The sequence below is a fragment of the Schistocerca piceifrons genome, chromosome 6 (assembly GCF_021461385.2).
Source record: "Schistocerca piceifrons isolate TAMUIC-IGC-003096 chromosome 6, iqSchPice1.1, whole genome shotgun sequence".
NCBI lineage: Eukaryota > Metazoa > Arthropoda > Insecta > Orthoptera > Acrididae > Schistocerca > Schistocerca piceifrons.
The window spans coordinates 65,115,995-65,133,402 of NC_060143.1; the positions used below are offsets into that span (position 1 = coordinate 65,115,995).

The following is a 17,408-nucleotide window of genomic DNA, read 5'->3' on the forward strand; positions in this document are numbered from 1 at the left end:
TCTCATTTGCAGAGACGATAGTTTAGCATAGCCTTCAGCTACGTCATTTGCTACGACCTAGCAAGGGGCCACATTCAGTTACTACGTGTCTTCTGAACAGATAAGATTGTGAATCATGTACCGTCAAGAGCGACGTTCGTCATTAATGGATTAAAGTTAAGTATCAACAAGCTACGTCCACTTTCTGAATTCTAATTCCTTGTCATGTTCCAGACCTCACGTCAGTACAGTTCTTCCCTCCTCACACCAGCCTGCGTGAGCTAAAACGCGTGCATTTCGGCCTCCAGTTGTAACACTGTGTTGGCTCTTCTGCTAACACAACATTGTTTGTGCGTATTTCTGTAAGATTCTGCGTGCGTGCCTGCTCATCCAGCAACTTGGGACTAACAGCTAATACCGATAGCTGTCAATATGACAGCTCCAGATGTGCTCAGAGAAGTATGGGACTTGTTTGACTATCATCAAGATGTTTGTCCAGCAGTTGGCGGAGGGCGCAGTTGTGGTTTGCGAATAACAAGTCGGAAATACGATCGTAAACGTCATTGTAAAACGAACGCCAAGGTTGTATGTTTCTGAATATAAACTCGGAAAGTTCTGTTGAAAGGAATTTTTGTAGTCCTGCGGGTTAAGTTAAAATTCACACCAACTTTCTATTACTCATTCAAGTAGGAGATGCACAAGACGTCCTTGGACCCATCATTCGAAGCGAAAAGGTCTAGTAAAGATTGGCACTAAAATACATACCTGAAGAGCTATGACCGTTTCTTCATCTTCGATGAAGAACTCTTAGCTCTTTTAGGTACGCATTTTAGAGCCCATACTTACTGTACTTTTTCGCTTTGAATGATCATTCTTGTCATATCCCCGAATACTGATCATTCCGTCTGGGATACCCCGTAGTTGTGTAGTCAGATAAATATTCTGGAACGCTTTGTACAGGGCCGCAGCCAAGGATATGTACAGGCCTTTAAAAAAGCGGGATTGTGTAAATTTCTTTACGCACGTGGAGGAGAGAAGAAGCTAGCTACATGGCTAGCACGGTAAAGGAGCTACTGATGCGGCGTGGAGGTCGGTTCCCACAGCCGGCCGGAGTTGCACAGTCTGGCCTAGCGGCCGGACAACTTTTCCGAGCACGTCTGCCCGTCTGTATTCCCAGCACTCGTCTCCCGTCCAGCTAAGTCCCGGCTGCCCCGAGTGCCGATCTACCATAAGTACACAAAGATACTGCACAAGAACCGGGCTCGCCAGGAGTAGCGACCAGCTGCTCTTACACAATACGGGGAACTACCGAAATGGCGCGAACCGCCTCTTTTTTTTTTATCAGATCTACTATCTTACATCTGCAACACAGTTTCTTCCGTCCTCCCTATTCGCAATATAACTTGTGTAAATAAAGTTCACGTGCCCTCAATTACGTTGAAGTAGTATATCCCAAAACAAGAAGTTATAATCACAAACAGCCCACAGCACAGTCTATTAGTAACGTGTGATAATTAATACGCGTTGTATAAGTAATGGAACATATATTTTTTCTGAAAGCAGGTTGGTTTTATTCAGAAAGAAGGATCCTTTATTGTATGATTATATGATAGCGGAACAAACACTGGTAGCAGTTACTTCTGTAAAATATCTGGGAGTATGCGTGCGGAACGATTTGAAGTGGAATGATCATATAAAATTAATTGTTGGTAAGGCGGGTACCAAGTTGAGATTCATTGGGAGAGTGCTTAGAAAATGTAGTCCATCAACAAAAGAGGTCGCTTACAAAACACTCGTTCGACCTATACTTGAGTATTGCTCATCAGTGTGGGATCCGTACCAGATCGGTTTGACGGAGGAGATAGAGAAGATCCAAAGAAGAGCGGCGCGTTTCGTCACGGGGTTATTTGGTAACCGTGATAGCGTTACGGAGATGTTTAATAAACTCAAGTGGCAGACTCTGCAAGAGAGGCGCTCTGCATCGCGGTATAGCTTGCTCGCCAGGTTTCGAGAGGGTGCGTTTCTGGATGAGGTATCGAATATATTGCTTCCCCCTACTTATACCTCCCGAGGATATCACGAATGTAAAATTAAAGAGATTAGAGCGCGCACGGAGGCTTTCAGACAGTCGTTCTTCCCGCGAACCATACGCGACTGGAACAGGAAAGGGAGGTAATGACACTGGCACGTAAAATGCCCTCCGCCACACACCGTTGGGTGGCTTGCGAAGTATAAATGTAGATGTAGATGTAGAATTGCAAGACACCATATTAATCTCCACTATTTTGGCTACCAAACGCTATTTTTCAATATAATATCCGTTCAATGCCACTGCTTTACACCAACTTAATGCGTGGTTCCTCTCTACTGGCCGGCCGCGGTGGTCTCGCGGTTCTAGGCGCTCAGTCCGGAACCGCGCGACTGCTACGGTCGCAGGTTCGAATCCTGCCTCGGGCGTGGATGTGTGTGATGTCCTTAGGTTAGTTAGGTTTAAGTATTTCTAAGTTCTAGGGGACTGATGACCTAAGATGCTTAGTCCCATAGTGCTCAGAGCCATTTGAACCAGCCAGCCTCTCTACTGGTCGACAACGGAGCAAACGTCTTCCCATCGCCCACGTACAGCTTCTGGCTAAGCCTATCCTTCATTGCGCCAAACGGATGGAACTCGGAAGGTGCGAGGTCTTCGCCACAGGGTGGATGAGGAAGATCAGTCAAATGAACTTTTGAGTTCCTCTCGGGCGAGCAGACTTTTTTTTTTTTTGCGAGGAACTCACTGAAGTCGTTTGTCGTTTCTTCAGTTTCCTGAAGGTAGCACAATCAGAGTTGATCTATGAAAGGCTATTCTGAAATGATAATTAAATAGACGCCCTAGCTGCAAGCAAGCGTTGATACACTTCATTGGGGACATGTTGAAAATGTGCGCCCCGACCGGGACTCGAGCCCGGGATCTCCTGCTTACATGGCAGACGCTCTATCCATCTGAGCCACCGCGGGCACAGAGGATAGTGCGTCTGCAGGGACTTATCCCTTGCACGCTCCCCGTGAGATCCACATTCCCAACATGTCCACAACACTACATTCGTAGTGCGCCTATAGATGTTTGCCCATCATACTCATTACTCGTGGCAGATTAATCTACCAAGTCCCGTACGAGTTCGGGCATAGCGTGTGCGTTCGCACAAGAAGGTCAAAGGCCGGGAACCCATATTTTTAACTATATATGACGGTAGTATCTGTTTCCGAAAGAACAGTTACCGTGGATGACCATGCAGCTTTGCTAGAAATGAAATGATAATTAAATAGACACCCTAGCTGCAAGCAGGCGTTGATACACTTCATTGGGGACGTGTTGAAAATGTGCGCCCCGACCGGGACTCGAACCCGGGATCTCCTGCTTACATGGCAGACGCTCTATCCATCTGAGCCACTCGTGCGGGACTTGGTAGATTAATCTGCATGATGGTCGCATCCGTTTTAGGCGACATCGAAGTGAACGGACATTGGAAGCGTGTATTCGTCATCGCCATACTGGCGTATCACACGGCGTGATGGTATAGGGTGCCATTGGTTGCACGTCTCTGTCAGCTCTTGTTCGCATTGACGGCACTTTGAACAGTGGACGTTACATTTCAGATGCGTTACGACCCCTGGCTCTACCCTTCTTTCGATCCCTGCGAAACCCTACATTTCAGCAAGGCAATGCACGACCGTATGTAGCAGGTCCTGTACGGGCCTTTCGACTGCTGCCCTGGCCAGCACATTCTCCAGATCTCTCACCAATTGAAAACGTCTGGTCAATGGTGGCCGAGCAACTGGCTCGTCTCAATACGCCAGTTACTACTCTTGATGAACTGTGGTATCGTGTCGAAGCTGCACGGGCAGCTGTACCTGTACACGCCATCTAAGCTCTGTTTGACTCAATGCCTAGGGGTATCCAGGCCGTTATTAGGGCCAGAGGTGGTGGTTGTCGGTACTGATTTCTGAGGATCTATGCACCCAAATTGTGTGAAAATGTAATCACATGTCAGTTCTAGTATAATATATTTGTCCAATGAATACCCGTTTATCATCTGTATTTCTTCTTGGTGTAGAAATTTTTATGGGGAGTAGTTTATGTTATACGTTTCTTGCCTCATTCGTTGCTTCATGTCTGGGAAATAGGGCGACTTCGTGACTACCCCCTTGTGAGTGAAGAGACGTGAGTTAGGAGAGTGGTAGCTGCGGGACTGACCTTCGAAGGGGTCGTAGGCGGCTGCGCCGCGCGGCAGCGGATGCAGGTCGTAGACGAAGGCGGCGGCGGCGCGCGGGGGCGGCGCGCCCGCGGGCGGCGGGTCGGCCTCGACGTAGAGCGCGGCGCGGCCCCCGCGGCTGTTGAAGCAGCGCGCGGCGCGCGTCTCGCCGGGCACCAGCAGCGGCGCCAGCGCGCGCTCCCCCTCCAGGAAGACGCGCGCGCCCGCGAACTGCCGGCTCTGGTTGCGCCCGTGGTCGTGGTCGCGGTCGTGGTCGCGGTCGTGGCCCGGCTGCGCCCTGATGCAGCCGCGGAACTCGCGGCCGCCGCCGAGCCGCAGCACGACGCGAAGCGCGCCCCGGGGGTAGGACCAGCGCACCGCGCCCTCGCGGCAGCGCAGGTACACCGGGGTCACCAGCCGAGAGCCGCCGCTGCCCGACAGCCCGCTGCAGACAACACCAAACACACAGCCCGTCACTACTCGCTGCTCAGCGAGGGTCTCTGCTAGCACGTACAGGGGGACCGTAAGAATTTGTCTCACCCATTACATTCGTACACTCGATGTGCAGTAAGACTGCTGATGAAATATCGATATATCGATGTATCTATATTATGAATATAATAGAGGGAAACATTCCACGTGGGAAAAATATAAAAACAAAGATGATGTGATTTACCAAATGAAAGCACTGGCAGGTCGATAGACACACAAACAAACACAAACATACACACAAAATATTAACTTTCGCAACCAACGATTGCTTCATCAGGAGAGAGGGAAGGAGAGGGAATGACGAAAGGGTGGGTTTTGAGGGAGAGGGTAAGGAGTCATTCCAATCCCGGGAGCGGGAAGACTTACCTTAGGGGGAAAAAATGTCTGCTTGTGTCTGTGTATGTGCGGATGGATATGTGTGTGTGTGTGTGTGTGTGTGTGTGTGTGTGTGTGTGTGTGTGCGCGCGCCCGCGCGAGTGTATACCTGTCCTTTTTTTTCCCCCTAAGGTAAGTCTTTCCGCTCCAGGGATTGGAATGACTCCTTACCCTCTCCCTTAAAACCCACATCCTTTCGTCTTTCCCTCTCCTTCCCTCTTTTCTGATGATGCAACCGTTGGTTGCGAAAGGTAGAATTTTGTGTGTATGTTTGTGTGTCTATCGACCTGCCAGTGCTTTCATTTGGTAAGTCACATCATCTTTGTTTTTAGATGTATCTATATTCCTATATTAGGTATAAAGTATTTATTGCACAAAAGCATGTAATCAGAATAATAGACGGGAGTCCACCCAAGATCATCCTTCAGACATTTATTTCAGGATCTAGGGATATTCACAGTAGCTTCTCAGTATATATACTCTCTTATGAAATCTGTCATTAACAACCAAACCCAATTCAAAAGTAATAGCAGTGTGCATTAGCTCAATACTAGGAGAAAGGATGATCTTCACTATGCAAGATTAAATCTAACTTTGGCACAGAAAGGGGTGAATTATACTGCCACTAAAGTCTTTGGTCACTTACCAAATAGTATCAAAAGTCTGACAGATAAGCAACAAGTATTTAAAAAGAGATTAAAATAATTTCTGAATGACAACTCCTACTCCATAGAGGAATTTTTAGATATAAATTAAGAAATAAACAAACAAAAACATTATAATCTCTAATCTAATCTAACCTCGCATTCGGGAGGACGACAGTTCAATCCCGCGTCCGGCCATCCTGATTTAGGTTTCCCGTGGATTCCGTAAACCGCTCCACACAAATGCCGGGATGGTTCCTTTGAAAGGGCACGGCCGACTTCCTTCCCCATCCTTCCTTAATCCGATGAGACCGATGACCTCGCTGCTTGGCATCCTCCCTCCAAAACAGTCCAAAATGTATCTATATTCCGACTTGAAAATACATGCGCTGTCTTTATATCGATGTATCGATGATTCTTCAAAGAAGTTTCAGCGTATATTTGCAATATTTCCTCCCGGTATATCGATAAGAAATGGCAGTATTGAGTAGCAATATTTTTTGTTTATATTACGTTCTTTGAAATTGTATTAGAAGATAATTTTACTTTCGTTGGTTGATCTTACTACTTTTTGAGTTTTCATCACATGCAGTCTGTCTCCCTGACTGTGTGAAGCTAGTATAGGTGGCACGAACAAGTAGTCCGGCTGCACTGCGGCGGGAGGAAGAGGGTGGGGTGTCCGTGTGAACGCAGTATCAAGATTTCCAATGTGAAGAAATAGCAGCACAGCTGTTGCGTTAAAAAACAATTTTTAACGTAGCTAGTGTGTTATTTTTTCACATTGGCATTCTGCGAAATCAGTTCCTGAAACTGATGAACAAAACTGTAAATGGCGTGATTGGTATTTACGGTGGAGACGTGTGAGAGGAAATGCTGACGAAATCGGTGTTCGGAGCTATCAACAGAAACTGCGACATTTAAATTCACCACGCAATTTTCACACTACACAACTGCTGAGTCACTGGCGTTTTCAGAAATGAAGAAACAGGGAGGTCAACATGGAATTGCCGGCCGGTGTGGCCGTGCGGTTCTAGGCGCTTCAGTTTGGAACCGCGTAACCGCTACGGTCGCAGGTTCGAATCCTGCCTCGGGCATGGATGTGTGTGATGTCCTTATGTTAGTTAGGTGTAAGTAGTTCTAAGTTCTAGGGGACTGATGACCACAGATGTTAAGTCCCACAGTGCTCAGAGCCATTTGAACATGGAATTGCTCTGGACAAATCCGGTACGCGACAGACCCACCGCACAGCTTTCATTAAAAGAGAGAGAGAGAGAGAGAGAGAGAGAGAGAGAGAAAAAAGAAAGAACTACTTAAACCTAATTTAACATAAGGACATCACACACATCAATGCCCGAGGGGCAGGATTCGAACCTGCGACCATAGCAGCAGTGTGGTTCCGGTCTGAAGCGCCTAGCACCGCTCGGTCACAGCGGCCGGGCATCTTTTATTTGTGCCTCTTACACGCAGTAGCCGTGGTTATCGCCAAGAGTGAACGAACATCGTTCTCCTTTCAATACTTGCTCTTATTGGGATAATCAGGCTGCTAGCTTCTTTACGTACAGAATATCTAATAATAAATCGATACTTAAATATACAGCTCTAAAATCGGCAGTATATTTGCAATGTACAGGTGATATTTTTATAGGCCGGTACGTCGATAGCACGTACTTCTTTCGATATATCGACGGCAGATAACGATATCCTTTGAAATATCGATTTATCGGATTCCTTGTACTGATAAAAATATCAACGGTCCTAATGTGTAGGATACGACCAGCTCTGTAACATACGTGCACAAGAAGACGCAATTCCGCATCATTTTCACGAATATCGATTTTGAAAACTTTACGCGTGCTTATACACTGTATGTGGTCGCTTGTATGCCAGGAGTCTGCAGCAGACCGATAAGCAATTGGTTTCATAAGCGCGCGATCGAAGTATCGAATCTCACTGCCGATACGCCATTTTTTTTTTCATTCCCACGTAATTCTAACAGCACAGATTTACTCGAAATATCTTGTGAATCCTTTTATTGTTTCCGATCTCGTTAAAAAAACTTCATCTCCTTTTTGCAGGATATATACTACAAAAATAATAAATGAGTCATTAAATATTGATAATGTCCATGTGCTCAATAGACTCTTGTCAGAATTACGTGGGAATGAAAAAAAAAAATGCCAGAAGGGATGTTCGATCTACAGACCTCGCGGTCTTTGTATTAGATGGTTACCCGCTTGGATACGAACTCTTGAACATTTGCGACCATATGAAGAACATAAGCACGCGCAAATATCTTCAAACTCTATTTTCTCGAAAACGGTTGAGAACTGCATATTCCTGTTTACATATCTGGAAGTCCTAGTCGTGCCCTACACTCCCTGCCAGTATGAATCAGATCGGTGAGCGAAACTCGTACGGTTCCCTTGTTATAACGGAACATCCGTCTGACAGGCAGATATAGTTCACGTTTGTTGCGGCAAAAGTGCTGAAAATTGCCCTATGCTTCTCGCCGGCTAGAAGAATCTCATTTGATATTTAGTCATGGTGCAGTAGTGGTCACGTGTTTCGTTGTGGCGATTTACCCAAGAAAACTTGCTTCCATTCCAGACCAACACGCCGAAAAGGCAAATGTTCCAGTTAAGAGCAAATATTCACCCGCCTCACAGACTGATGTCCCTGAATTCGCACTATTGCACTTTACAGGCGGATAATCCAATTTATTCTTTAAATTCTTTTAAACGGCATTGTCAGTTACCTGACTACGCTACAACGTAAATTTATATTTTCGTGGGTTTACTTAGAAGAATTTGTAGCAAATTACTTCGTTCATAAATCCAAAACTGCCAAATTACTTATTTTAAAGAAATTATGAAGATGATGGGGCCGATGTTTTCTGAAGACTGACTCTGCAGTTGACTCCTGACGAAAACCATCTGTCAATGGTAGAACACGACAGAGACTCAGAAATATCCGAAAATGGTTTGTATCGGGATACTTCCACCAAACTAAAAATGTAAGCAACCTCAATTCTGATGATAATGTGCCACATACGATAAACATCAACAGAAACTCATATACATAAAAAAACTGGGAAATGCGAAGCACTGTCAGGAAATGAGGTCAGGACTAGCCCAGAGACAAAGTGGACTGAGAAAAGAGAAAAACACAAAACACACACACACACACACACACACACACACACACACACACACACACACGAGAGCATCCGCCAGCTCCTTGTAAATTCCGGAAAGACTGGAATATAATAGCTTTACGTGATCCGCTATGGTCCGATCGCACCTAATGATATACTGTTTTTACGTTTAAAGCCAATTTTTTTGAAACTTTTTAGTAACCATCGATACTGAATGCACGAAGTAGCGACAACTATACCTCTCCTTTGATTTGTTATCCAGAAGAAACGTCTATGGTCTTTCACATGTTTGCAATTACCTAATGGTCGTTTAGAGCTGTGCTTTCACGTCCCACACATCACAACCTCCTCATTACAGGTATGTGGTAGTTCTTTTGATGTCCAGCAGTTCAGATGGAACTGTCCTAATGAGACTGTCACATTCATATGGTATGACATGATACGTGAATAGGTGCAACGTTTGTTAGAATTACTTTATACCATCTCTTCTGTAAATGATTGTCCTCTATGCATATTTGATTATTTCATACATTTTTGCTGTACAGAGATCCTGTGATGATGGCAATTAACCGAAATCGGTAGCGATGACAAAGGAAAGACCGACAGCTGCATGTCATGCATTCTATACAACTGAAATTTCATCATTCTGTCACTGAAGCAGGTACGCTGACAGAAGTATGTCAGCTGGCTTTCATCCAGAAAATCTGTAAAAGCAGTTACGAGAGTATTATTTCTTTAACGACTATTTATAGGTTAAAAAAAAAAAAACTTCTGATAAGTGTAAGACAGGAAAAGTATGGGTCACGATGAGTGAGCGCTAGAAGTCCAGTGCAATGCTGTGGTTTTTCTAAGGATTCCGCAGGGTGCGGCTCTGGAATGGGATTCTGCGACCCGTAGTGGACAGAGGGCAGAGACGTTCCACAGCGAGGTGTGGTGGCTGTGTGTCTGAGAGGACAGGCGGCTCAAAGTCTGTTTGAGGACCCGTCGCCGCCGTATGTCCGCGGCTGTTTGCTCTGACAGAGTTTGGGAATCCGTCTGCTGCGACTCGCCTTCCTGCTCTCACCAGAAGGCACACCACCGTCGACTGTCTCACGGAACGTCTGTGAGACTGGAGTCTCTCTCTCTCTCTCTCTCTCTCTCTCTCTCTCTCTCTCTGTCGCAAGCGACTTTTCTTGATCTGGGCACTGAGAATCCGCGTCTTAGCTGCGCAATGGTGTGACCAATTATGTTATCACTATTTTCCTGGCGAAGCTCTAGGACGAAAAATTTATTCTACTTGCGTCAAGCAACTGGTTTATCCGAGCCCATTCGCACAACATTGAATGTACACTAAGGCTGAGACCCACAGTGACACCGAAAATCATCAGCTAACATCATTGCCAAAGATCGGCCAACAAGTTCCTCACATTCAGACTGATCTCCTCCGTCAGGTTTTTTTTTTTTTTTTTTTTTTTTTTTTTGGGGGGGGGGGGGTGTTTGTGTGCCACAACACTTATGTGCTTAGACACTTACCTGCTATTGCAACTTTTGATAGTAACACGACGTTAAATTCTTTGTGAATGAGCTGTATATGCTTCGAGAAGAACGTGGCGAATGCAATATAGCCCTTCCTGTTACTGATACAACCACAGGAGTTTTACGAATATATGACATGAAGAGAGAAACGTTAAATGAGATATTCGAGATGAGTCGTGGTGATATTAAAAATGAAGATTACAAACACTGTGGACAACTTCAAATAAATTCAGCAGAACAGACTATGGCACCCTACAGTGACTGCCGCTTAGCATGTGTGCGAAAAAGACAAATTTCAAAATAAGGCACTGTGAACACCTAAGGCACTGAAAAGTCTAAACCCATACACTATATTTGCCAACCTCGCCAAACAACAGGATCACCACCCTACTGGGATCGAAACATCAGTATGGAAGTAACAATTCTTAGACAGTTACCACAACCCAAGACGGAAGGAAGGAAGGAAGGAAGACTGAGTTCAACGTCCCGTAGAAATCAACGCATTAGAGACGGAACACAAGCACAGATTATGTGAAGGATGCGAGAAGGAAATCGGCCGTGCGCTTTCAAAAGACCCATCCTGGCATTTGCCTGGAGCTATTTAGAAAAATCACGGAAAACACAAATCTGGATGCCCGTGCGGAGGGTTTGAACGGTCGTCCTCCCGAATGCGAGTTCACTGCGAAAACCACTGTGCTGCCTCGCTTAGACAAGCCAGAAACGATTGACTATAGTTACTTAAAGCATCAAAATTAGTATACGCCACCTTTTTCACTTGAACATACAATTTTCTGAGATTATAATCTAAGCTTAAAGTGTGCTGGTGTACGCCTTCAGCCACACACCGGTCGGCACTAAGAAACATCGTATAGCAGACGCTGAACTAGGCGCGCCTATGAAAAGAGAAGACCAAGACACGCCTCCAGGCTACGCCCCGTAACGCCCCCTGGGCAGTGTCCATATTGGCCGCTGCAGCCGCCGCTAACCAGTCTCAATTTCCATCTCAGTACCCCAGTACGTAGCATCGGGACTCAGTTCGTATTGCTCCTCAATACGTCGCACTGTACTCTAGTCTTCCACAGTGATATTCGTCGCCTCGCACCTTAGCCAGCTGTGAGGAAACGTTAGTCATTGTATTTAGTTGTGATATGAACACGGACAAGATTCAAGAATTAGCACATACAATCTGATTGCTGTTAACCACAGAGCTTCAGCTTGGATATCGCCGAAGTTAAGTATTCAGTTGGTTATTGTTAATGAAGTTTATTTTAACAACGAGTGCATTTTGTGTTGTAGTGAGAGGAAAAAGACCACCCACCTATCATACCACCGTCTCCTCATCCAGCCAGGAACCACAAAACATTACAGGAGGGCACAACATAAGATTTTCGATGCAGATTTTGCTTGGGTTGCAGATGACACGCTGCATAAAGTAGACATGAGGGTCAGCTGGCTCGACAGCAACAAAACATACATTGTTTAATAGAAGTCACCGAACGTTCAGTTAAATGTTATTAAATATTTAAGTTATTCGAAAGTTATTTCCAATAATGTACCATAGATTCCGAGATCTATCCCTGTTATACTTTTCGTCCTCACAATGCCATGAACTCTTCTTTCTTGTACTACAACTTAAAACATTTCCCACAAACCATATTTTGTATGTGGGAACGTTGTCCGAGAAAAACTGAATTATTACGTCGAACGTCGTCAGTAGTCTATGTCCGATATATCTGATATCTGTTACACCGGAACTGTGCACGTACAGGCGTACTGGTTTTGAGAGATAGGCCGTCTTCGACCTATGTCGTCGGCGAAACACCCAGACCTCTGTGCGCATGCCAACTTGCGGAAAGATCGGGAACTAACATTGTTAAGCGCGAATAAATCTTTATTGCATTCAATGCTGTATCAAACTTTTCTGTGAGGTACTCATGCGTTTTACAATTAAATATTACTTTTGCATAACTCATTTATAAACACCCTGCTGTTGAAAGGTTGACAAAACTGCGAGCAGTTACTTTATGGTAATTTATTTGGCGTTTACCTGTTTCAGGCTGGTTTTACCATCTTCAGACAAATTAAGCGATAGTTTGGAATGTGACAGCTTGGTTGTCAGTTTGCGAAGCCACGGAATGTGAAAGCAGAAAGCTGGCTGGAGAGTGTTGGGCTCCGCAGAAATGTCACCACGTTCCATACCCCCGCAAATTCCCCAACTGTCACCAACACTTAGTCTTCACCTGTCGCGGGATATCCTCAGAAGATCAGCGGCTCAGATCAGGTGTGCGGTGATTGATGGATTTGCTCGAGCCGCTGCTTACGGAGCAAGAAGACGCGCGGCCCACCTTAGAGCAGACCAGGATGCTCTGCCGTTAAAAGGAATATTGGCGGCGAGGAGGTCGTTACTGCAGTAAGAACTGTCGTAAAAGTGCCGGTGTGGCGCGCGGCGTATCATCTTCCGCGAAACGGCGATCGGGCAAGAAGCGCCACGGCGGGCCCTCCGCTTAACAGCTGACGCATTCTAGCGGCGGCTCCTGAGGACTCTGGGTGAAGAACAGGACAAGAGGCGGCGCGGCAAATCACCACGCAGTCGGCGTCACTACAAAGGGAGTGCCGCTGCAAGTAGCGACGGTAATCCACCGTGTCTGCCCTTCTGACTAACAGCACAGTGTTCTGCCGCCTGCTATGCCTAACCGGCAGTTACGACATGCACATACAGGTCGTGGACCGAACTACGGAAATATCGTAAACGCATTACCATGACTAATAAGCAGTAGAAGAAACGCTGGCATTCAAAACAACTTTCAGTCAACTCGGAATGGACAAAGGCAGGTCGCGTACGATTCTTCATGGAGTTCACGCAACGATGTCAATAGCAGTAATGCAACCTTCTCTCCAAAGCAGACCACAGTTTCTCAGCCGGCCGAAGTGGCCGTGCGGTTAAAGGCGCTGCAGTCTGGAACCGCAAGACCGCTACGGTCGCAGGTTCGAATCCTGCCTTGGGCATGGATGTTTGTGATGCCCTTAGGTTAGTTAGGTTTAACTAGTGCTAAGTTCTAGGGGACTAATGACCTCAACAGTTGAGTCCCATAGTGCTCAGAGCCATTTTGAACAGTTTCTCAATAATATTGAGATCTGGTGGCTGGCGTGAGCCGTGGAGAAGAGACAGCTCATCGTGGCTCTCACAAAACCAGTCCTGAACTACGCGAGCTGTGTCAAATTGGGCCGTGACGTATTCGAACAACGCCTCACCATTGGGGGACAAACTTTTACTACGAAATGGACCTGATCAGTCACAATGGTCACAGAATCGTCGGCAATAATGCAACCTTGCAGAGTAACCTTGGGGCCTATGGAATACCGAGACATGGATGCCCAAGTCGTCACCCAAACCGCGCCATGTTTCACTCTTGAGATGTACACTTGGCCAGATGTTGGAAACAGTCTGCAGAGAGACTCATCCGCCCGAATGACTTCCTTCCATTGCTCCGTAGTCCAGGTTTCACGGCTTCGGCACAAGGATTTCCTTTTATGAGCATTTGCAGCTGACGGCGCAGTGTACCAGTGTATCGCAGTTTGAAGGCGATTGATATTGACTTGGCTGGGCGGTTTAATAAACAGCAATTGATTGGAGGTCCAAATGTTTTTCGCGGACTTCATCTCAACTTCACTTGTGATGTTCAGGCTGTGTTTGGAGGTAGTACATGGCTGACACTGGCAGTTGTATGGGGCAACCAAGCAGATTATGGTGGCCTTGAAGCTTTTCCAGATGCTAACATTTTGGCATGGAAGACGTGGAGTATTGCTGAGACTACAGGACTGTTGGCTAAACAGCCGTATGGTACGCTTGTTCCAAGCATGCCATTTGTTTTGACTACGAGAAGGAAGAAGAAGTTAAATGCTTTTGGAATTCCTCCTCGCTGTGCAATTCCCAGCTTATTGGTTGTCCTTCGTGTTCAAAATGGTTCACATGGCCCTGAGAACTATGGGACTTAACTTATGAGGTCATCAGTCCCCTAGAACTTAGAACTACTTAAACATAACCAACCAAAGGACATCAAACACATCCATGCCCGAGGCAGGATTCGAACCTGCGACCGTAGCGGTTCCAGACTGCTGTCCTTCGTCTTGTCTTGATGTTGGTAAGATTCGCGATGGACGATATTCAGTTCTGCGCAGACTTTTGCACTTGTCACCATCTTACGTTTGGTCACAATCCTCTTCAGCGGAAAAACTGTGAAGAAAAAACTGTGAACGACAAAACTGTGGAGGAAAAACTGTGGAGGAAAAACTGTGGAGGAAAAACTGTCTAGCAAACATGGGCTCTAAAATGCATAACTGAGCAGCTGTGAGCACTTGTTCCATAGAGGAAAGGTTTCACACTATCGAAGATGAACAAGTGCTCATAGCTTTTAAGGTATGCGTTTTACAGCCCATGTACACAGTACACTTTTTCTTGTATCGGTCCGCACTACCACCTCTGATAGTTGTGTACCAACTTAGCAACTATAGTACCGGTGCATGTATTCCACTGTCAGAGGTATCAGAATTAGTTTCGCTTTTAACTTTCAACTCCTTTGTTTCCGAACTTGGGACTCTTACCTCAGAGTGATACATTTGTCCTTGAAAATTTGCAATATCATTACTCTGCATACACATACATTTGCAGGTGCCTGCACTTATAACTCTGACGCTCTGTAGCGTCGTTGGCTGACGTTTCCAGACATGGGTTCCTATGTACAACTGAATTACCAAGTGCCCTCTACAACCTCTGTAAATGCGTTGCACCCTGTATACGTCATCAGCGAGTTCAGTCACTTGGCGATGCGGCCTCTTCGAGTTGGCACGCCACTATACGCACAGGCAGGAGGGACTCCTTGGCAGACGGTGCCCAGCTGTGGAATGTAGAGGACGCAGCCGGGCAGGCCCAGAAAGGAAGAAGAGTCTAGCGTGGCGGGGTGGGGTCTCGGCTCCTGCCCTGTGCTGGTCCGTGTCCCTCGTTAGGGGACACTGGCGTCCGCCGCTAATGAGGAGATACGGCGGAGGCAGCGGCGGCCTCCTCAAAGGGCGAGGCTGATGACCCCGGCTGGCCGGCGCAGGGGGCTGCCTGTGTCGGCGACAAGGCGGCGGTCGGCGCGTTGCTGGCAGTCTGAACCTACATCGGGCAGCAAGTGCAGGGATGGAGGGATTCTTGCCTCAGGCCGCCTGCCACAGACGTTACAGTTCCTCGAGGTGGGTTCTACGTCTACTGTGAAGTGCGTGGTGGAGAATACTTCCCACTTCATCGCACAGGGCTGTGGTCGTCAAACGGCGGCCCACAGTTCTCGGCTCTTTATAACATGATTCTAGCAACCAAGCGTCGTCGGCTGATACTCGTATCCGAGTTTTGCATTTCTCTCCTGAGATTTCCTTTGTCACGGTTCAGGCGTGGAAGTGTCGTTGATGGCTTAGCAATCCAATCCTAGCGTGGAACAGGCGGCCACAGACATTACAGCTGATGGGAGGTGGAGGACGTGGCTGAGCCTGGAGGAGTTTACGTCTCCGGCGTTTGTCATCCTCCATTCTTCGACGTTCCAGCTCAAAGTTTTGAAGAGCATTTGCGGTAACTGAGCGCCAGCGACTTCGGTCTTCTGCTATTGTGGACCAGTTACTCGGATCGGTGTTCAAGTTTTTCAGATTTTTCTTGTACTGATCCTTATAACGCTTGAGAGGGGCACCTCGTGGCCTTTTACCTGTGATCACTTCGCTGTACAGAATTTGGCGTGGAAGTCTGTCATTTTTCATCCGCCGGACATGTCCGACCCATCTGAGTTGATGCCTAATGATAAAGAGCTTCCATGCTATACATTTTTGCTTTCTCAAGAACAACCGTGTTGGATATGAAGCCATCCCATTTCAGGTTCATGATATATCTTAACTTCTGTTGGTTGAAGCGTTCTAGTTTCTTCAGCTCACAGCGATATAACGTCCAGGTTTCGCAACCATATAGCAGGGTGGAAATGACTACAGCTTTGTACACCATCAGTTTGGTGTACAGTGTTAGGTCTTTATTCAGGAAGACACGCTTTGTAAGACGCCCAAATGCTACATGGGCAGCACGTAATCTATTCTCCACATCTTTTCCAGATGAGCAGTTACATGACAGTATGCTTCCCAGGTAGAGGAAATGGTCCACTTGTTCCAAGGGTGTATCATAAATGGATATGCTGAAGTCAGGAACGGAGGAGCCAGGAGTTGGCTGCGCCATCACCTTTGTCTTTGGAATATTGATGGAGAGACCAAATCGTTCGTACGCCCTGCTGAAGGACTCAACTGACAGGTGCAACTCTGCAGGTGAATGAGCTGGAGAAGCAACCAATAGCAGAATCCAAAAACGTCAGGTAAAGCTAAGAGCATCTTAACACTTAGAACGGAACATCCTGCTGACAGGTTGATTGGTTTACGTTTGTTCATTCAGAGACGCCGAAAATAGTCATATGGCTCCAGCCCTTTACGGGAGACTCATTTCGTATCTAGTCGTAGTGCAGAGAAGTTCACAAGCCTCTTCGTGCCGATTTACCCAATAAAACGAGCTGCCTTCTTACACCCACACCGCCTGACAGATAAGAACAAGTATTTACCCGCCTCACACACTTTACGTTCCTGAACTCACGCTATTACGCTTAAAAAAAAAAAAATGCTCTGAGCACTATGGGACTTAACATCAGAGGTCATCAGACCCCTAGACTTATAACTATTTAAACCTAACCATGCCCGAGGCAGGATTCGAACCTGCGACAGTAGCAGCAGCGCGGTTCCGGACTGAAGCGCGAAGAAACGCTCGGTCACAGCGGCCGGCGCACGCCGCAATGCAGATAGGCTAATCTACCTTATTCTTTAAGTTCTTCTGTATGACATTTTAGTTACCTGATTACGCTACAGTTTAGTTTATGTTTTAGTGAGTGTACTTAGAGGAATTTGAAGTGAATAAGTTTTTCATAAAATCGCAACTACCAACAGCTTTGACACACAATGTCCGCA

At 46.4% G+C, this 17,408-nt stretch overlaps 1 protein-coding gene across 1 annotated transcript in view; it reads right to left on the reverse strand.

Moving 5' to 3' along the window:
• LOC124803142 (meteorin-like protein) overlaps positions 1–17,408 on the reverse strand; it is a 300,495-nt gene that overhangs the window by 19,149 nt on the left and 263,938 nt on the right. Inside the window, exon 2 of the mRNA XM_047264322.1 lies at positions 4,211–4,653. Coding sequence (XP_047120278.1) covers positions 4,211–4,653 — 443 coding nt within the window. The remainder of the gene's footprint in view (positions 1–4,210; positions 4,654–17,408) is intronic.